The sequence below is a fragment of the Biomphalaria glabrata genome, chromosome 5 (genome assembly GCF_947242115.1).
Source record: "Biomphalaria glabrata chromosome 5, xgBioGlab47.1, whole genome shotgun sequence".
NCBI lineage: Eukaryota > Metazoa > Mollusca > Gastropoda > Planorbidae > Biomphalaria > Biomphalaria glabrata.
Genome location: NC_074715.1, coordinates 19,339,210 through 19,362,284, shown reverse-complemented (window position 1 = coordinate 19,362,284; position 23,075 = coordinate 19,339,210). Strand labels below are relative to the sequence as shown.

The 23,075-nt window shown below is 36.2% G+C and overlaps 1 protein-coding gene across 5 annotated transcripts in view; it reads left to right on the top strand.

Moving 5' to 3' along the window:
• Nucleotides 1-23,075, top strand: part of LOC106067069 (inositol hexakisphosphate kinase 1-like) — a 55,491-nt gene that overhangs the window by 6,056 nt on the left and 26,360 nt on the right. The window contains exon 1 of one of the 5 annotated variants that reach the window (XM_013226182.2): nt 11,456-11,853. The exons of 2 other annotated variants lie outside the window; for them this stretch is intronic. In XM_013226182.2, coding sequence (XP_013081636.2) covers nt 11,844-11,853 — 10 coding nt within the window. In that variant the 5' untranslated portion in view covers nt 11,456-11,843. Of the gene's footprint in view, nt 1-11,455; nt 11,854-17,889; nt 18,082-23,075 lie in introns of those variants that run through there. 2 more of the 5 variants (XM_013226194.2, XM_013226220.2) reach the window with 2 other exon arrangements.

The window sequence follows — 23,075 nt, the reverse complement described above, 5'->3', positions numbered from 1 at the left end:
ATATATACCCGAAGTCATTTTGAGAATATTTTTGTACCAGGTGGCCGAACCTCGCTCTGTTAAATAATTTCGGAAGGTTATATACCCGAAGTCATTTTGGGAATATTCTTGTAATTACGAAAATGAACGATCGGATAAAGACTACTAATCTGAAGAGTTGCTTTAGTGTTCTGTTAGTTCTAATTGTAGGCCTAATTGTACATGTCGATTAAATTTAAAGTCTTTTAAGTCCTCCTACAGTCTAGACAAACTACAGCTCACGTCCGATTTATAGTTTTACAATCCATCTTTTGCGTAAAACTATTGTAGGCTTACTATTATTGGCTTGGAAGAAAGTCTTTGCAATGTAACTTCTCTACGTTATAGGGTAAAACATGCACTTAGTGACAAAGTAAAATGGCGCATTTTTTCTTATTAAACTTAAATCATGGCATTAGTTTTCTAAAGAAACGTTTCCGCGGGGCACCTCTGTTACGCCAAACAATATGCTCGTTACCCATACGGGATACGTGCCCTGCCCAGCCTGACTGTCGGACTATAGGAAGTTCATACCGGCTTTTGCCATCCATCCATCCTAGTGGTGCTATGGCCTGCTTTTACACATCCATCCATTCAGATCTCTCCTGGCCCTAACTCCAAGCTTTTTACCGAGGTTTATAGTTGAATCAAAAGAGGCTGCAGTGTACGCAAACTCGTTGACCGCTAGATGGATATCATGTTTAGTGTGAGCAAGTAAGGCGTAAAGAAGCTGTGTTATGACCATTTCCTTTGTTTTGGTACAGGAGAGGTAGACACTGAAGCATGAACACATGGTAATAATTCACCAGCAAAATAATAATAATAATAAGGCTTGTCTTAGAGTCCGAAAATTAATGAGGATTGCAGCTGTGACCTACATATCTTGCCACATCCAGGGCAAGCATAACCATTGTCCGCGATGCTCGATTAAGATTTTCTTTTAGCGTCTTTGTCTGTCCTCGGCAGCAAATTTTCTTTTGGTCTCAAATGTGTATCCGCGGCCTTTGTATAGAGGGAATTCTTTAAGTCCGACAGTTACGCTGGACAGAGCAGTATCCTGTATAGGAGACGAATCGCAGACGAACGCATGCCAAAGGCAGTCTTTTTTGGTGAGCTAAAAAGTGGTCGACGTAACACCGAAACCCTTAAAAGACCAGCTTATGGCGCAAACTTGACTTAGCTGACATAGAAGAGAGCACATGGTTGCATGCAACCTCAGAACGAGACAGCTGGAGGTCACCAGCAAAATAAACAACAAAGTAAAAGGTATCTACACCGCTCTACACAATTAAAGTGTAAACAACTTATTAAGCACTTAAAACACAATAACTAATCATATATCGGCACATTTAATTACATTACTTTTCTTTCATAGTTCTATAATAAATCAATCTACAGTAAGATGGTGCGCAAATGTTTAATTAGGTCTATTGATTCTTTAAAACTTGTTCTTGTTTGCAAAGAAATATTTTAGTGTACTGCGGTAAGCCTAGTGACGTAAGCAGCGTTTTTCCCGTTTACGTCATGGAAAATTTTTATTCATAAAACATTCTAGCCAAACTTAATTTTTCGATAATGAGGCATTTTCAAACCGATATAACGGTCGATCTCGAGTTTTCCCAATGTGGCCAATGAGTTGAGAATTTTTTTCTCACTATTATGCACATACCGTGAAATTTTAAAGAAAATCGTTAGAGCCGTTTTCGAAATAAAATTATATATATATATATATATATATATATATATATATATATATATATATATATAAATATATATACATACATACAAGAATTGCTCGCTTAAGAGTATAGGATATGTTGAAGTATAATAATGATACTAAAAATAGGTTTCTGCTCACAGTCTGTTTTAGATCCAATACATGATATTAAGGTCACTCGCCTGTTTGTAATGTTTGTTGTTTCCTTCCAAATGTTTTGATGATTTGTTGACATTGTCAATGTTTTGGAGTTAAAGCTAAAGCCCCTTAAAGTCATACATATATAATTTACCTAGATAAACGTAGTTAAGCTCAATTCCTAAATTACAAATAAGTATATCTAGATCTAGGTACTTTACTACACATAGATCTAGATTCTTTAGACTATAGACTACTGTAAGTCACACACACAGGTTTACTTTTAGATTGCTTTGAGTTCATTTCTAGCAGCGAATATCAATTCTAGAAAGGCTTCCCCCTGGGGTACTAAGAGACCAGTCAGGGGTACTTGATGGGAATTTGACTAAGGAAGGATAGGGCCGAGTGCTTCTAAAAAACATAGGGGCAAATAACTATGTTTTTCGATTTAGGGGCAGGACAAAAAAGTCAGGGCTAAACAATATTAAATACTGATAATGGACTCTAGATTAAGACAAAACTAACTATTGACTCTGGAGGTAATAGGACTTTGTAAGATAGGCAGGCCTACAATAGGGAATGGGAAATTCATCATAGACGCCCCTTCCATTTCTAACACTAACGGTAACTGCTATTCATGTGCTCTCATATTCTGCATCATCCCTACACACACACACACTTCTGTGTTGGTATCCAGCCATCAAGTTTGGGACATTCCTGTCCTTCAGAGTCTTAGATTCACGGCTTGAATTTACTATTCTTTAGGAGACCTGTTTATTTACAGTTCTATTATACACCACTTAATCACGGAGATAACTTTGCTTCATTCAGTCGTAGAACGACTATTGTTCATCTCGAACACTTTTTCATGTGACTGTGGAGCCCTATTTTGGAGAGATACTCCCGGAGATACGTGAAACTATACAGATAATAAGTATCAACACGTGTTTTTAATACAAGTAAATGTTTATTTAGTTATTATTCATAACTAAACGTCTGATCCACTGAAATCAGATTACCATCCAAAAGGAAATGTTAGTACAGCTAAACAAAGGATGTGATCTACTTGGTGACTCACTGAGCTTCATTATCTGCCGGTGCAGACCCCCCCCCCCTCTGGTCCCCTTCACTGTGCACCATTAGCCCTACCCAGAATCGTTTATTCCAAACCTGCCGTGGCATCAGGAGTAAACACGATTTGACCATGTCGGTCAGAGTGACATTTTAAAGATTAGAACAGCAAAAACTTTGAACAGAATCATGTCACACCATGTACAGTAGGCCTATCACACCATGTACAGTAGGCCTAAGATTATTATTACACGATAACTGAGAATGTATTTTCCGTGTTTAAAATCCCATTTTTATTAAATACTTGCAGAGTTGCGCGTCTTGGCTCGTGTTTCTTCTAAAAGGTAACACGAAAACCTATACATTCCAAGTGAAAACCTATACATTCCAAGTGAAAACCTATACATTCCAAGTGAAAACCTATACATTCCAAGTGAAAACCTATACATTCCAAGTGAAAACCTATACATTCCAAGTGAAAACCTATACATTCCAAGTGAAAACCTATACATTCCAAGTGAAAACCTATACATTCCAAGTGAAAACCTATACATTCCAAGTGAAAACCAATACATTCCAAGTGAAAACCAATACATTCCAAGTGAAAACCTATACATTCCAAGTGAAAACCTATACATTCCAAGTGAAAACCTATACATTCCAAGTGAAAACCTATACATTCCAAGTGAAAACCTATACATTCCAAGTGAAAACCTATACATTCCAAGTGAAAACCTATACATTCCAAGTGAAAACCTATACATTCCAAGTGAAAACCAATACATTCCAAGTGAAAACCTATACATTCCAAGTGAAAACCTATACATTCCAAGTGAAAACCTATACATTCCAAGTGAAAACCTATACATTCCAAGTGAAAACCTATACATTCCAAGTGAAAACCTATACATTCCAAGTGAAAACCAATACATTCCAAGTGAAAACCAATACATTCCAAGTGAAAACCTATACATTCCAAGTGAAAACCTATACATTCCAAGTGAAAACCTATACATTCCAAGTGAAAACCTATACATTCCAAGTGAAAACCTATACATTCCAAGTGAAAACCAATACATTCCAAGTGAAAACCAATACATTCCAAGTGAAAACCAATACATTCCAAGTGAAAACCTATACATTCCAAGTGAAAACCTATACATTCCAAGTGAAAACCAATACATTCCAAGTGAAAACCTATACATTCCAAGTGAAAACCTATACATTCCAAGTGAAAACCTATACATTCCAAGTGAAAACCAATACATTCCAAGTGAAAACCAATACATTCCAAGTGAAAACCAATACATTCCAAGTGAAAACCAATACATTCCAAGTGAAAACCAATACATTCCAAGTGAAAACCAATACATTCCAAGTGAAAACCAATACATTCCAAGTGAAAACCTATACATTCCAAGTGAAAACCAATACATTCCAAGTGAAAACCAATACATTCCAAGTGAAAACCAATACATTCCAAGTGAAAACCAATACATTCCAAGTGAAAACCAATACATTCCAAGTGAAAACCAATACATTCCAAGTGAAAACCTATACATTCCAAGTGAAAACCTATACATTCCAAGTGAAAACCAATACATTCCAAGTGAAAACCTATACATTCCAAGTGAAAACCTATACATTCCAAGTGAAAACCAATACATTCCAAGTGAAAACCTATACATTCCAAGTGAAAACCAATACATTCCAAGTGAAAACCAATACATTCCAAGTGAAAACCAATACATTCCAAGTGAAAACCTATACATTCCAAGTGAAAACCAATACATTCCAAGTGAAAACCAATACATTCCAAGTGAAAACCAATACATTCCAAGTGAAAACCAATACATTCCAAGTGAAAACCAAGTACATTCCAAGTGAAAACCAATACATTCCAAGTGAAAACCAATACATTTTATTTTATTTTCAAGAGGGTCGTCGCACCATATCCTACCGCCTCCGCGAGAATCTCAAGAATAGTCAATATTGGTCAAACGGTTTTGATCTCATTAAATGGCAGACGTTAATATATACCTAGTCATCTTAAAGTTTGCTTTATATGTTAGAATTAGAGAACCTTTTCCGTGTTTTAAACAACAATGTTAGTAGCTCATTACTTTCCACATGAAAAATAAATCACAGAACAATGGCTAACATTTGTTTGTGACAGGCTTGACTTTTAGTGGTGCGATGCTTCATGAGTTCCTGATGCTTGAGTGTCAGGTGTCTCTGATTCCAGCTTATGTGTCATGGTTATTTGATCCAAGCTTATGTGTCATGTTTATCTGATCCAAGCTTATGTGTCATGGTTATCTGATCCAAGCTTATGTGTCATGGTTATCTGATCCAAGCTTATGTGTCATGTTTCTCTAATTCAAGCTTATGTGTCATGTTTCTCTAATCCAAGCTTATGTGTCATGTTTCTCTAATTCAAGCTTATGTGTCATGTTTCTCTAATCCAAGCTTATGTTTCATGTTTCTCTAATTCAAGCTTATGTGTCATGTTTCTCTAATTCAAGCTTATGTGTCATGTTTCTCTAATTCAAGCTTATGTGTCATGTTTCTCTAATTCAAGCTTATGTGTCATGTTTATCTGATCCAAGCTTATGTGTCATGTTTCTCTAATTCAAGCTTATGTGTCATGTTTATCTGATCCAAGCTTATGTGTCATGTTTCTCTAATTCCAGCATATGTGTCATGTATCTATGATTCCAGCTTATGTTATTGTTTGTTTTCTTGATTATATTTTTCTCATAATTTATGTTTTTTGCTCTGCTTGTAACTGGAAAGTGGATTACTTATCAGGTCAACTGATAGTGATAGATTTCACTTAGAATTCAAAGCTGGGTGCTCGCGTGGGCGTGGTGTTTTGAAAAATTGGCTTTACAAATAAATTTACTCGCTGCTGGTAAAAAAAAATACTTTTAAAAACAAAGCTCATCTAGGGAGAAGAACCGCTAAATCACTGCCAAATCTCTCAATACTGCAAGGATAACTCCTTTTTCTATGTAAAACAAAAATTAATTACCACTAATTGATTAATTAATTGTTCTGTTTTATTGATTCATGTATTGTAATCGATTATAAATAATTGTACAAAATTTCCACATCATCCTTGTAAAAATAATTGTGCCAGACAGAGCCACGAAGTGGATTAATCTAAGCTTTGAAAAAAACAACTTGAGAGACTTGGATTTATATCTAAAAACACACAAGTTTTAAGAGGGTAGGTATTCAAGATCACGTTATGTAAACATCAGTCAACAAGACAATTAAAAAGAACAGCTAAAAGAAATAGAACGCTGAACAAAACCCCCACTTTAAATCCATTGTCATTTTACGCTGAAAAGAATGTCTTGCTTCTGTGTCACCACCATGGCTCCATCCCAATACAACTTTTTGTGACATGTTGCAAGTAGGTTGTTGATCAATGAGTCAAGACTTCCTTTGCCTACAACTTGTTGATATTGACTTGTCACTAACACACAACTCTGTTGTTAGCACAACATTCCTAGGCAGAGTACGCGACTGCGCGCTAGCGATACCTTTCCTTTTCCAAAGCCTGTTGTTGATTGTTGTTTCTAACGAAATCAGTGAAGCGAAGGTTCGGGATCTATACAAAAATTGAAATAGTGGTTTCCTTCGGTCACTACTTCTAGATAAACAGTTGTTACTAATGACTTTATGATGAGGCGTTCGGTTCATTTACAATTAGTTAACTTAAACAGGCTCTCTCTTTCTCTCTCTTTCTCTCTCTCTCTCGACTCTACACAAACTTTCTAGATGTGGTGGTGTTTAACCAAGTAAATACATCTCTAACTGCAACACACATGGCCAACTAAAAAATGACTGTATTGAAATGTCACTCTCAGACCTTTATGTTGATCAGCGATCAATCTTAGATTGTCTAGTCCTGTAGTTAGATTGTCTAGTCCTGTAGTTAGATTGTCTAGTCCTGTAGTTGTCAAACCGTGCTCCCTCCTCCATTTGGCTGACGCATTACATTTGTATTTCTAAGTAAACGTATTAAAAATGAGAGGGCACTTAGGAAAATATTAAAAACTATATTCAGGCCATTGTTCTACGCGACACAATATTTCCCTCTGGTATCTAGTACAGTAAAGTATTGTTCGCCATATTGAGAGCTACTGTTCTGTTTATGCATATACTTGTATCACAGTTGGTAAAGTAGAGCTAGTCGCCGAGTCTCCATTGAGCAAGGAACATAAGTGTATTTAGCGCACAGATGGTTGAACTAAACTGCATTGACTAAGTTCAGTTTCTCTCTCAACATTCAATTCACAAATTGGTTTCGCTGAGATTGTCCCCGGACATTTCTTAACTTTCTCTGTAGATGTACACTTGATGCGTTGCTCTCTGATGATGTACACTTTAGTTGTTTGGTCTCTGATGATATACACTTTAGTTGTTTGGTCTCTGATGATATACACTTTAGTTGTTTGGTCTCTGATGATATACACTTTAGTTGTTTGGTCTCTGATGATATACACTTTAGTTGTTTGGTCTCTGATGATATACACTTTAGTTGTTTGGTCTCTGATGATATACACTTTAGTTGTTTGGTCTCTGATGATATACACTTTAGTTGTTTGGTCTCTGATGATGTACACTTTCGGTTGTTTGGTCTCTGATGATATACACTTTTGGTTGTTTGGTCTCTGATGATATACACTTTGGGTTGTTTGGTCTCTGATGATATACACTTTGGGTTGTTTGGTCTCTGATGATATACACTTTTGGTTGTTTGGTCTCTGATGATATACACTTTTGATTGGTAGGTGTCTAATGATGTACACTTTTGGTTGTTTGGTTTCTGATTAAAGATAACAGTTATTGAGTCACTTCTAAGAATGACCTATTTAAAAATGGAAACTCGGCTTATGTCACGATATTAATTCATCTCTTAATGGAATCACACAACTCAAAGTGTGTCTAAAACCACTGCTAAATACGTGTAAAATGTAGCCATTTAAATTGAATTTCTACATTTATGTATATAATAAAAACACAACACAATTTCAAATATTTATGGCCTTTGAGATTAAATAAAAAAAGATTTCGCCCATAAGTCCAGTTTCTGTGATAGAAGTCTGATGTTTTGTAGTGAGACATTTTATATACGATGCTTATGCATTTAAATTCAGGTTCACTCACATAACCGTCATGAATTGTTGTCAGGTCTTTTAAAAAATGTATTTACATTTATTTCCTAAAAGCATTCTCTATATAACACAAAATAACACCTTTGCCACATTTACACGACCCCAAATCACTGTTGATGAATTTCTCAAATATGGACAGATCTTGTCCTAACTGGAAGCCATTTTCTAAGTTCAGTGTGAATTTGACCCAAGATGCTGTTAGGGTAGTTTGTTTTTTAATTGCATCAAAGCTTCAGGTGCAGTCATTGGACGTTTATGACATCTTCTGACTGTAGTAATTTGACTTTCATTACATCTTCTGACTGCAGTAATTTGACTTTCATTACATCTTCTGACTGCAGTAATTAGACCGCTGAAATCTTATAACTATTGGATGGAGGTTTTTGCTTGCCTTGTTGTTCCAAGTTCTCAATATGTTTAAGACGCAGTTTTTTTTTTTTTTTGAGAGACGTTTTCTTACGGCAGCTGCTAAATAAGCGAAAATAAAAACTTATCTAAATACTACATGGAGCCGGAGAGGGGTTTTTAAAAAGAGAAAATATTTTCAAAGTTATTTGACAGCTCTTCTTCTCAAATTTTGAAAACATCTAATGTGAAGCTTTTAAGGAAGTTCAATGAAAACAATATTAACATACAAAGTTTGAGATTGTGATTGCCTCTTTTCATTACATTCATATTGATCATTACATGAGACTCATTTCTTTTCCTTAAGGTAGTCGTACACTCGCTCCTCCTTTCCTAGTGCCATTCAATCATGAAAAGGGTTGCCGAACCAGGCAGGAAAACTAATGACTTAGCTAAATTTTAGGTTTCTAATTTACATTCACGATTAGATTGACACACGGGTACGCGTTACTATGCGTATAATCTTTTTTGAAGGTGCATCTGTAATTTACAAGCTAATACGTGGCCGACATTAGTTTTAGCTTGGGATTATTAGTTTTCAGATGTGCCTTGCTAGTACTTCTGTACAGCGTACATATTGGGCGTTGTACCTAGAGAATGTGTAGACGAACTGTTTGTGCTACTTTAACATGCACCTGTATGTATCGGATAGACCTGAACGATTGCTAGAAACACGATCTCTTGGACTCTTCTTGTGTACTTGGTAAATGTTCTGTATCGGTGCAACATAATAATGTATTGCGCTGGTTAACTGGCGAACATTTATGAGTGGCTAGGGTAAGGATAACACTTGGAATGGGGGATGTAAGGAATGTGCCCGCTAGTCTTGCAGTGCGTACCTTGATGTGAATTATGCTTACAATTTCATCAATAGCTTGATGGAGTCACACTTGAGTGAACATAGGTTTGTCAGCAAGGGGACACGTTGTTGTTTTTTTTTAAGCTGTAAAACTTTAAAGAAACGAGTAGTTTGACCCACTGACATAATTTAGTAGAATAAGTCAGTATTTATTGTACAATTTTAGTATCATGATAAAAAAATTTTTATGCTGACGATGTCTTCTAGTTCAAAAGGTTGCTGTCCCGATTATTGTTTAGTTGTAGCAGTATTTAAGAACAATGCAGAAGTAACTACAAATTGTGAGATAGTTTCCCAATGCACAATCTCAGCGTGAAGACCGAAAAAGATTGGAGGATGGACTCATGGGTAGTCAATGGCCGCCAATAATAACGAAAGTTGTTTTATTGCATTGTGTTCTCGAAGTCACTGAAAGCGTATGGTAAAGCTAAAAATAGCTCATAAAAACCCAACGGGAGCTGATAATAAACTTTAATTTCCCAATAATCAGAAGCTAGAATATTTTCTGGTGTATTCTTAGAAATATTAATATTAGGTGGTATAGTCATAGACATAAATAAATATAGACTGGCCAATAAATGACTTTTATGAAACGAAAATGTGTGACTTGCAATTTTGTGTACTTTATTATACAGCAGTGTAGTTTTGTTTAATCTCTAAGACTGAAGATCATGCAACTTTTCAGAATTCGGAAATCCGACAACAATAGATATACATGTTTTCAAGTTACATGGAGTTATTTCCTTTTTCCAGTCTATATTTATGTATGTCTATGGGTATAGTATAACAAAAAAAAAAAGTTTATTCACGAGTAATTGTGAAGTAATTGTGCCTCCAAGTCACAGATATATAGGTCTGTGTTTCCCAGTCTCCCATTAGGCTTCATTCCTTCCTGTGTATCGTTACTGGAGAGGTACTCAGAGCTGGGACTAGATCTATACACGTTTCTAATTTTTTCTTTCGAACCTTCTAAATCAATCATTGGTTTTAAAATTGTATTTATTTGTGTGATCGTCTAAATACTAATCATTATTAATAGCATGCCAAGTTGTTGTCACTCATTCCCCCCCCCCCTCTTTTGTGTTGTTGTAAAAAGTGTATTAATGTCTCCCCCCTCCCCTTTTTATTTTTTTATTTATATATATTATTTTGTTGTCATCTGAAGTTTATGCAGAACTGCAGTGCTGACTCGTATTTACTCTGTCTCATAGTTTATTGTATTTGATGAGACACAACGTCGCTTTTCTATGACGTCATTTTTTGTCAGCGTTGACCTTTGTCAACAGCGCCTTTGACCGTGGCTGTATCGACGTGTGTACTGTTTTCATGCACGTGTAATTGTTCATTGACAGTTGGCAACCTTCACCCAGATATTGATTCTTTAACAACCCCCTCCCCATATATTATTCTTTTCGACTGTCAAATCGTCAGCTCTGGCGTCGGGTACACCGTTTAGTTACCTAGCAACAGGTAATACTCTCGAACCAATAGGACTATATTATAATATTACCGTGTTTCCATCGATCAGCTTTTTAAAAAAATGTTTTTTGTTCCTAGTCTATTGTTGCCAGCGTATTTGTTTTTCACACTATTTAGGCCAGGAAAGAATGGCCTTAAAATACTTTTGGGTTGGCATTTAGATGTAGTATCATGTTGGTTGGCATGAAAAAAAACAACAACGGTTTGGGTTGGAATGTTTGCAGTGAAAATCTCAGACTTGAAAAAAAAATCATCTGAAGTTGTTGTAAGATAGTTCCAGCTTTTTTGTTTATTAATGTATAGAATTTTGGAAAGTAATTGCTAAAATATATTTTCCCCATTCCGTCTTTTCTGTGTTTTATTAGTAGCTAACATTTCTTTTTTTTTAAAGGCGTTCTTCACCATTCTATTAATTGGCCACTGCAAGACTTGTCCGAAAATGTCGAATCTGTCATATAGCAGGCCACTCGAACATATTTGATGCAGCTGTCCTCTAAGTATTTCTATCTCCAACTGTGTTCATTAGAACGTGAAACTCTTTTCTTGTTGAGATTGATAAATGCGATCTCGCCTGGGTTAGTTCATGGAGTTTGGTGATTTTATTTCCTTTAGATGTACACAGTACCGCATTTTTGACTCCCGCGCAACAGTGTGAGACTCTTTGTGTTTGTATTGAAATCATTTCTACCCACGCTCTGACTAACTTGACAACTTACTTCTAGCCCATTGAACCTTTCCGTCTTTCTGGCGTTCTTATCAGTGTCTCAAAGACATCGGTTCATGCAGTTCACGACCATGAGGGTGGGTTAGGATTACCTCACAGCCACAGGGTTTTTTTACTAGACACTTGTTGTTTGGTTTGGGAACTTTCAGACGAGTTCCTTGTCTTGAAGCTAGCGCAGTAAGTTGGACTGAACCAATTCCTCTGCAGACATCGGACTTTGAAAGCAAACAGTTTCTTGTTAAAATGATTGAACGTAAGTAGAAATGTGCCCACAGTGTCCTGTAGATTATTCATGAATACATGCGATCATTCTACTGTACACTAGTGGCGTTCTCCACTCTTTTGTTCAATTTTTTGTATGTGAATTAGAAAGCGTATTGCCAAGGCTTGTACTACAAACAAGCAGTAACATGCGGCGGGATCAAATAATGCTCATTCATGTCTATTACAACCCCACTACTATCAATTGATGAGTTTAGGTTCTATAGTTGTCGGAACTATTAAAACTTTTCCCCTAGTATACTTCGGCTCTCCTGTAGAATCCTATAGGATGAGTCATTTTGTGAGGAGTCCTTTTTTTACTTTGCTGATTCCTCATATTATAGATGTTCAGATGTTAATGATACCTCATATTATAGATGTTCAGATGTTAATGATACCTCATATTATAGATGTTCAGATGTTAATGATACCTCATATTATAGATGTTCAGATGTTAATGATCCCTCATGCTTTAGATGTACAGATGTTTATGATCCCTCATATTATAGATGTTCACATTCCACTACAGTCAATTTTTTAAAATCTGATTATTTAAAGAGATTTTTTTTCAGCTAAAAATTAAAAATGCAATTTAATTGTTTATAATGAAAAATATATTTTTCTAATCATTTTAAAAGATGAAAAAAAAACAAGAAGCACTAGTGTGGTTATACAAATAAAATTCTATTAGCTTTCTGTTAGCTTTACACTGAAAAAAAGCTTACCCAAATAGTTCATAGTAATGAATAGCAGTAAAATGTAAATAAACATACCCCTTCCCCTCCCGCGGTAATATTAACTGGGTTAGCGTATTAACATACGGTACCTTTTATCTAAACGAAGCCATTGCAAAACAGTGGAGCTGGCGTTCTGTTAGAAAGTGTCTAATGGAGAAAGACAACAAGCAAAATAAAATATATATATATATATAAAAAACAAAGCTTATCTAAAGGGGAAGAACTCCGTCTTTAAAACTATATCTACTATATTTCCCTTATTCGATATCAAACAAAATAATTAATTACCAATAATTAATTCACTAATTGAGTATTTTTGTTTATTGATTCATATTTTGTTAGCTACAATAAATAATTGTTTAAACGTGATCGGAGAATGCGTGCGGGATAAGGAGCGTTTACAATTATTCAAGGGGACTAAGCCCAACAAATGTAGCCATATCTTTGAATACTGAAGTATTAGTTTCCCTTGTTGGTATTAAACAACATAATGAATTACCAGTAATTAATTGTCAAATTGGTTACTTTTTAAAAAAAAGATTCATGTCTTGTCTATGTCAATGAATAATTATGCGAGGTTTCAGCTTGATCCGAGAACTGGTGTGGGAGTAATAACGTGTACACACTTTTACCAGACAGACAGACAGAGTGAGCTGATAGAAGCTTTGTCAAATGTATTACTGATAATACAAATCAAATGAAATCTCTCACTATAAAAAAGAAGGTTTGGTAACAGAAGTTCAAGTTGTCAACTAACCTAAACTCGGGGACATGAATGTACTGCTAGAAATGTAGCTCATTGTGGAAGAGGTCAAAGAAACCTGATAGAAATTGAAACCAGAGACACATGTACTTGTGGGCTTGCATCAGACAAATGCCACAGTATTCTTCAAACTTTTTTCTTGTAAATATTTACAGTTTATTCAGGCATTTAATGAAATATTACCACAAGGCTTATATCAGCTCTGTTTGTACACGTTATTTCCTGAGTCTCCCATGTCCCATTCTCGTATCAAATTGAAACTTTGCTCACCTATCCATTGTTGATGATAGCACATGAATCAATCAAATCATTAACCAGTTAGTTGATTAACTAGTGGTTATTAAGTACTTTTGATTTATAAAAAAAAGGAGATACATCTTGCAGTGATGAGATATATGGCAGTAATTGTTCGATTCTATGCCTAAGCTGTTTTAAATCAAATTTAGACACTTTAAAAAATTAGTGGCTTAACCTTTTTCTGATTGATATTTCAATTGAGGGTCTTGTGCCTTTTCATTCAAACCATAATGAAGCTATTTGTAAGAGAAAATATTGAATAAGAAAAAACAACAACTGTTCTATTGGACTAGGCACATGCAAAAAAAAAATGGATTTATAAATAGTCCTTACTCTGTCTTTTGCCCTACATCTAGATCTCCAGGTTACTCTGCCATCTAGTTCACTGTTTGTTGCCGCCATGACACAACTGTGCGAGAGAACTAGTTCCCTTCTTAGGGTGTGCATTGCCGCTCTAGTTATCGACTGCCTGCGTTTCGCTCTAGAAAATCACTGTACACACATCTGAAGGACACGTTAACATTGGCCCAAGAAATAGAGCAAAATGAAAATAACCAAGTTTAGCAACTTTTTTTGTTTTTATTGCCATAATTTAAGAAGGAATTATTTTGTTGTTTGTTTGTTTTTTTAATTGGCTCAAATTGAATGAACAGTGTTGGAGGAGCAGAACGTCAGATTAGACAGTGGGACTAAAAGAATGTATGCCAAATAGCCCTTCTCTCCATTTGTGTGAAGGTGTGTGTTTAAATGACATGCAGACTTGATGAAGTCAGCCATAAGCGAGTTGAAATTTGGAAAAGGTCTGAAAAGTCTGGAACAATGACAAAAAATAGCTAAATATAGATAACGTTTGATAAATAAGTCACATATTTAAATATTCCCAGAGAGAAGGCGCATCGTTTAGTTTCTGCTGCTAGGAATGTCCCCTATGTGTCACATAACCTGTGAAAGAAATACCCGTTGATGAGATCGATATATTTATATTCAAGACTTAGCATTATTTATATTTCGTGGCAATGTGCAAGGGGATGGTACTCACCGAAAGTCAATGTGGACCTGTTTGTCAACAATATATTCAAGGGCTTGTTCACCTAGTAAAATGTTTTACCAGTCAACAATATATACAAGGGCTTGTTCACCTAGTAAAATATTTTACTAGTCAACAATATATACAAGGACTTGTTCACCTAGTAAAATACAACAGCTCATATATTTCAAGGAAGTCTTAACGTAAATAATTTCATGCTATCTACATATTATCTAAACGAGCGTCATCTAAACGAAGACACTTTGCTTACTTTTTTGTCATCTAAGAAGATTAGGGCGTTTAAAAAAGCTTACAAAGAAAATCTGTTTGGTCGTATCACGTGATGAAATGGTCGCCAATAAAAACCGAAGTCGTTTTGTTCTGTACCGGTATTTAGTCTGGAAACTACAGAAAGTGTGTGTATAGCTAAAAATATCTTATGAAAGCCCAAGGGAGCTAAAAACAACCTTGACGTTCCAGACGTCACGATACACATATTTTTGAAACGGTGGTTTTCAGTCCCGTTGATAGTTGTTCACCAACATCGTCACCCAGTCTACACCTGACGTAGAATGTTTCAACCAGTTGTATTGTATTCAAGCAGAAGTCATTCCATCACCACCAAACATTGCCATATGTATTTCACAGCTCTTCTTCTTGATCAAACATTGCCTGCTAATGTCTACATTCTGTGTTGGACCTGACGTTTACTTTAGGCTCGTAGTAAACAAACAAAAAATAAATAAAGACGTCGCTGGGTTTTCTAAAACTGAATCCACTGACACGCAATACATGTGAAATCTAATGCGTTTTTTTTTAAAGGCTTGAACTAGAAGTGACATGCTGGTCTCTAAAAGACAATGTCATTCTGACCTGAACAGCTATCAATGGATATGTCTGTTGTATGTCTGGCGCAGTCCCTTACAACATCTTCTATAAACATCTCGCCGTATGTTGACAAGAATTGTATAAGCACACATACACACACACACAGCACGTCTCCATTGGGCATATTCCATATCTCTGTGTGCTCCTGGGAATTATAGAACTAGATCTTCACTGGAAATACAAATGTTATCTGCATTGTTGTTTTAACTATAGTAAAAAAAAAAACCCGTTATGGTTAGGGTTATCCATTCCTACTACTTTCCTTTGTTATGTCCCTTTCTTCGTCTCACTCTTAAAAGCTACAAACGTTACTTCAATAAAAAAGATGATTACGTTTTGTTTTTGTATCTAAAGCTTAGGGTTCACAGTAATTTGTGACTATTTTCTACTTTACTTTTTAGTCTTCACTCTTAAAGAATACAGTTGAACCTATAAGTTTAAGTAAGTAAAGTTTATCTTTTAGACCTTGTGATCTATAGGGCAGATGATGTAAAGGTGATCTGTTTCTGTGGCGTATTGTTAACGAGGCTGTCATGTGGCAAGCACAACGACCAACCGCCTTTACTTTTCCCCAACTCATGTCAAGTACCCTTTAGAGCTGGGTGTACTCAGAGGCGCCCAAAGATCTCGAAACTAAAAATCCCGGTTCGGAAGTCAAGTGCTTTACCGCTCAGCCAGCGCGCCTCCTAAGTTTAGACAAGATAAAATGCTGATTAATTTCTTAGTGCTATTTATAGGTTCTGTTTATGAAATGGAACTAGAACTAGTGTTACAGCTTAAACATTCATTGAGGCATCGCTTGTTTGGGTTCGAGTCTTTGAGACACAAAGTAGAGATCTAAACAGAACGCAAGTCGCTAAGCTTTCGATAATCCGCTGCTCGTAGCTCAACAGTCAGTGGATTTCGATTGTTGTGTTTAGTAAGTCAAACATGTATCTTTGACATTAAAATATTTATAATGAATTGAGGTTTAATGAAATAAATGCAGATGTAAACATAGAAATATGTTCAGTCTTTGCGCCGTGTAATCAAAGCTGAGAATCTTGTGTATTACAAAAGAGATGATCAACACTGACTAATTATAGGCTTATTTGAACAACGCACAAAGACAAAAGAACGTTCCTCTGATAGACCAGACCATGAAAAAAAAATAAAAATTAACAAGAACGAAGCTACAAAAACGCTTTGTAAAGGGATTTAAAAAATAAAAATGTGTAATCTCTAGTGCACCCCTCCCCCAGAGAGACCAAGACCAAAGGGCTATTTATGTGTATAACAGAGCTGGGTGACAAGCCTTTGGCCTTGCCTTTTCTTTTAGGATTTGTCATTGCCTTTAGATTTAGACTTTGAATCAAGGCCACACAATACACAATGTCTAAGTATCGGCGATGAACTTTCTAACGTAATGGATTGTATCTATGACAATGGTGGACATTTCAAAGAAAACAAAATGACAGGCTCATTGTTATGGAAATGAAAATGTTTTTAATGCCCCTTTGTATTGGTGACAGTTCTAACGTTTTCATCCATCTAATATTTGGTGTGGTGATGTCATTCTTTGTTGAGTTCTAAATGTATAGCTTTTAGCTAACTCAGCTACTTAATGCTAAAAACTGTTTGTATTTGGCACTTTTTTTTTTACTGCTCGACTGTACACTTCCCTCCCACTCCTTTATGTCTATGTCCATCACTCGATCAATGTATCAATTCAAAAGGTACTATGAACGATAACTCAAAGCCACGTATAAACCACCTGTAGCTGTAACTCAGTGTATTGAATAAAAAAAGAGTTATGTTGACTTATTGATTATATATGGTCTAGATTCTGAAGAATTTGCTGTTTGTTTCCCTTGAGACCGAGCCACTTTCCTAGATCATATCAATTTAAATATCAACAAAAGGTCAGCGCCTTAAAGTATACAATACAAATATAACTCAGCCGCGCGGAGTGCTCCCGATGCGGACACATCACTAGAGCCTTGCTATTACTTGCCTGGTTACCAGACAACTGGATGTACTCGCGTGCCAACAAAGCCGGTCATGTTTCTCTCTTCCAGTTGGTTTCCAGGGCCAAGTCCATTCATTGTGTCACGCAGTGCTGCTATCATTTATATTCTCTCGGTACTAAACACAAGCTGATATAGTAAATGTAGGGACTGCCCCCCCCCCTCCCGCCCGCAACAATAAATGTGAAAAATGAATTCAATAGAAGGTGGAAACGCACGCGTTGCCCGCGCGCATAGTTTCGCGCACCGTTGCCAGCTTGGAATCTGTTGTGTCGCGTGAGTTGATTGACAAGCGGTGGCTACGAGAGTGTCAGTTGTGTACACAAACAGATGTGCTGTCCCTTGAGTCATATTGACACGTTCCTCTCATGCATATCTGTGCTTCTCGGAGTTAATTCTGTTCTCTATACAAACTGTGTTTGAAGCAGCCACTGATCGTTGGATCTCTCTATTTAGACCTGGATCAACGTATTGGATTTATTGGAGGGTTACAAGTAACGGAGTTAGTTCTTCTCTTTAGTTAGTGTGTCGTAATCAGCTTGAAATCTGTGAGGGATCGAATGTTTAGGTCAGTGGGTCACTGTGCTCAGTGACCTGAAAGTGGTTAGACTTGGGCTGGCCTATATATTATAGTCTTAAGACATCTCTTTAGGCATGTTGGCTATGGGCATTCTTAAGGAAAGTTGGTGGGCAATTACTGACATATGTCAAACCCACAACTGTACAAGCTAACTCTCGGTTATTGAACAGAGCTGATTTGTCTTAGCTCAATCATATTGTTCTGCTACACCACCATGCTGAATAGAATGTATGTTGACATTGTCAACCTACCAATCTTTAAAAGGGTGTGAATGGTTGCTCTGACGTGCATCGAATCGCGCGATTTATAGAATACTTTTTGTGCACCTCTATTCAAGTCACAGCTTCGTGGAGGGTGGGGAAGCTGGATGGGTGAAGACGTTTATCGAAAACGGCTCTAACGATTTTCCTAGAAATTTAACAGTTGATGTATATCGATGTTAAAAGAATTACTAGCTCGTTTCAATGCTTATTCTTTTGTTTTCTGTTACGTAACGAGACTCTAGTCAAGCGGTTTATTTACGCTTTTCTTTGTTGACAATGTTTCATTAGTTTGAGTTGACTTGCTTTACACTATATCTCTGAAGTCTAATCTACTTACTTTACAGACGCCAACTGATATGACACTTGAAACAATAATTCATTGAACGTCTGTGATAACATTAAGTTATAGATTCAGGCCTTGTCATTTAATCATATAAGATAATTACACAGTCTATATTTACAAGTTTAAACGTATTTTTACTATTCCTCTATTCAGATCGCACATTCATAGAAACTAATGGATCCTGGGTGAACACGTTCTCTAAAATGGCTCAAACGATTTTCCTAAAACTTTGACAGTTGATATATATCGTTGGGAACAGAATGACTAGCTCGTTGGCCAACCTGGGAAAACTCTAGTTTGACCGTTATTTTTTAAAGTATCTTGAACAGGTTTCGTCTTCGGGTATTTCCGCTTGTACCCTATTCCTTAAAGAGTTGACTAAATGAATGTTCAGGAACATTTGGTGTACCGTCTTCTAAGTCTAGATCTATAGGCTTATCCATAGACTTATATATTATATCTAGACTAAACATGGAGATTTTTTAACACTACAAAAATGTCGTGAAATGTTTTTAGAAAGTTGAAACAAGGCGTTGTTTTGTAAAGCAGTTACAAGAAGAAAAGTTGTTGTTTTTTTCAACCCTAACCTATGTAACATGAATTATTTCCATCTAGGATTTTTAAAACATTATCTCAATGGAAACCAACACGAAATAGCTTTGTTTCATATATGGGAAAGGACCAACAGCGAACGGTTTTGTGCCAGTTTTTAGTTTAGAATTTATAACTCCGCAATGGTTAAACTAATTTAAAAAATGAAAACATCTGCGGACTCCTCAGCTATTGGGCGATGAAACTAAATTTGACTCTTTTTTCCATATCAGCTATTAATTTTATAATTCAAGTGAACTTGCGGTAGGGGTCTGACCTAATCAGCGAACGCAATTTTCGCGGGAGTCATAATGAGCGAAAGGCCGTAAAAAATAGCGAAATAGCATGTTAAAATATAGGAAATTATGCTTCAATTAGTTCTATCATCTAACTTCTTCCATGAAGCAGTATAACTATTGTTCTCCTTGTGGCAATAGGCCTAAAATTTTTTTCACTTTTCTTGTGCTCCACATCTTTCTATGCTTGTAACTGATGTCTATATATAGCCTACGAAACTTGCGATCAATTATTTTTTTTTTAAAAAAGAAAGAAACTACAAAATTCTATATCGCCACCTTCCTATAGGCTAGTCCACGTCGTACTACTCTCCATTTCATAAACTCTCGTTACTGCAACTATTTTTTTTTAAAGAACTTATGTTCAGTGCACTTAATCAGCTCGATCTCCCCCCCCCCCCCTCACACACGCTGATTGACCCAAAGGCAGATCCCGAATGCGATGGATTGATGATGTACGGAGACAGATCTACAACAGCTTGGGTTTCGGGCATGGAGACGAAAGGCTCAGGAGAGATCTTGTAATTTTATACATGTATAGTATATGGTAATTCTTATATTTATTACTAAATATATAGTTCGCGTTTTTTCCCATCCTGAAATTGAATATTTTCTCCTGGAAAACTCTTGGAAATCTCCCGAAATCCTAATCTCAGAATGGTGGGGGAACCCTATGAAAATGAATTCTGCACTTCTTTTAAACATTTATACACATATTAATATAATTAATCAAGAGGTTAACCAGCTAGTTAAAAAAAGGCAAAACAGTGGTCCCCCCTCATGCCCCCCCCCCCCCGGTATAAGCCGTATAGGCCTAAGCGCTGTTAAGATCAACTGAAGCGTCATTTCACCCTCACTGGCACAGAGGAAAGTAACTGCCAGCATATGACCTCTGAGAGACTGCTGGAGAGCTGCGATTCAAACTTTTTAGACGGAAAGAAAATGCGGGAAAATATGCTGGTCGTATCTGGGCGTAGTCATGTGAAACACGTAGTGATGCACTCATCCTTAATCTTCGAAATTGAAGACATGGGTTAAGGTTAAAAGTATGCCTATTATTTTAATATTTCAGTTTATAACAATAGATAAGACAAAAAGAAAAACAGATTAAATCAGTCACTAAATTATCATTAAATGGCCTTTTAAGCTTATTATAGGGGCTTTCGCTGAATAGGTTTTCAGTTAAAAAGGTAATTTTGAGCGAACACCCCATAATATATATTTTTCAACGGAATTAATAGCCTTAACTATTATAGCTAACTATTTCCACATCTATTTAGAAGTACAATATGCAATTTTTTTCGGCCGATGTCCATTGGTGCTTTAAAATCGCCTTAAGTTCGGACCTATTCTCGTTTATCCGGAAACGTTTTGAGAATGAAATTTCCATACATGTCAACTTTGACCTTCAGCTATGCTTTATTTTATGAGGGAAAACGAAAGTGAATATGTGGGAAATGTAGAAAAATGGAGTCTTTGTTATACCATTCTATTAGTTCTGCAGTTACTTTTGAAATAAATAAGAATGGTTAAAAATTACGGGGAGGTGTTCGCTTTATATGCCATTTCGCTGATGGGCCTTTCCTATACATTCTATTTGCGTGAATCCGACAAATGATTTTGCATTATTTCTAAACTTTGAAAACTAAAGATCATTACTTTTCTAAGACAGAAAAAATTGATTGGGGCCACTCCCCGTAGAGCCTGAAAAAAAAGAGTTTACGTACATAAAAGTCTATCTATCTATCTATCTATCTATATATATATTTAGGTCTGTGAATCGATCAATCGCGGATAAGAATTTGTTTCCAATTTCCAGTCTAGATATAATATCTAAGTCCATAGGTTTAGCTATGAATATTGGAAGAGCGAGTAGCAAGGGACGTCACTTGTAGATAGGTACAAAGTTGAACAGTTGCTATCATTTTTTTTGTTATTTGTTCTGGAAACTAAACATTTGCGGCAAAAGGTATACTATTCGTTTTTCTTTTTTTCAAAAAAACTCCATTAATATTCCTTTTTTTTTTTAAATTTGTGCGTGGGGGTATAAGTATGTTTGATAATATCAATGATCAACATTTAATGTCTGAAGGTACCATCAATGTCTATACATTGAAAAGTTCTAAAAAACAACCAATCTCTTTACATTTACCAACCACACTCTACATAAACTTTCTATCTGTATCGAAACAACATCTACTTTGTCTTTGTTCTTGTCATCTCATCAGTGGGTGATACTTTGTCTTTGTTCTTGTCATTTCATCAGTGGGTGATACTTTGTCTTTGTTCTTGTCATCTCATCAGTGGGTGATACTTTGTCTTTGTTCTTGTCATTTCATCAGTGGGTGATACTTTGTCTTTGTTCTTGTCATTTCATCAGTTTGTGATACTTTGTCTTTGTTCTTGTCATTTCATCAGTGGGTGATACTTTGTCTTTGTTCTTGTCATCTCATCAGTGGGTGATACTTTGTCTTTGTTCTTGTCATCTCATCAGTGGGTGATACTTTGTCTTTGTTCTTGTCATCTCATCAGTGGGTGATACTTTGTCTTTGTTCTTGTCATCTCATCCCAGTGGGTGATACTTTGTCTTTGTTCTTGTCATTTCATCAGTGGGTGATACTTTGTCTTTGTTCTTGTCATCTCATCCCAGTGGGTGATACTTTGTCTTTGTTCTTGTCATTTCATCAGTTTGTGATACTTTGTCTTTGTTCTTGTCATCTCATCCCAGTGGGTGATACTTTGTCTTTGTTCTTGTCATTTCATCAGTTTGTGATACTTTGTCTTTGTTCTTGTCATTTCATCAGTGGGTGATACTTTGTCTTTGTTCTTGTCATTTCATCCCAGTGGGTGATACTTTGTCTTTGTTCTTGTCATCTCATCAGTGGGTGATACTTTGTCTTTGTTCTTGTCATCTCATCAGTGGGTGATACTTTGTCTTTGTTCTTGTCATCTCATCAGTGGGTGATACTTTGTCTTTGTTCTTGTCATCTCATCAGTGGGTGATACTTTGTCTTTGTTCTTGTCATCTCATCCCAGTGGGTGATACTTTGTCTTTGTTCTTGTCATTTCATCAGTGGGTGATACTTTGTCTTTGTTCCTGTCATCTCATCAGTGGGTGATACTTTGTCTTTGTTCTTGTCATCTCATCAGTGGGTGATACTTTGTCTTTGTTCTTGTCATCTCATCAGTGGGTGATACTTTGTCTTTATTCTTGTCATTTCATCCCAGTGGGTGATACTTTGTCTTTGTTCTTGTCATCTCATCAGTGGGTGATACTTTGTCTTTGTTCTTGTCATCTCATCAGTGGGTGATACTTTGTCTTTGTTCTTGTCATCTCATCAGTGGGTGATACTTTGTCTTTGTTCTTGTCATCTCATCAGTGGGTGATACTTTGTCTTTGTTCTTGTCATCTCATCCCAGTGG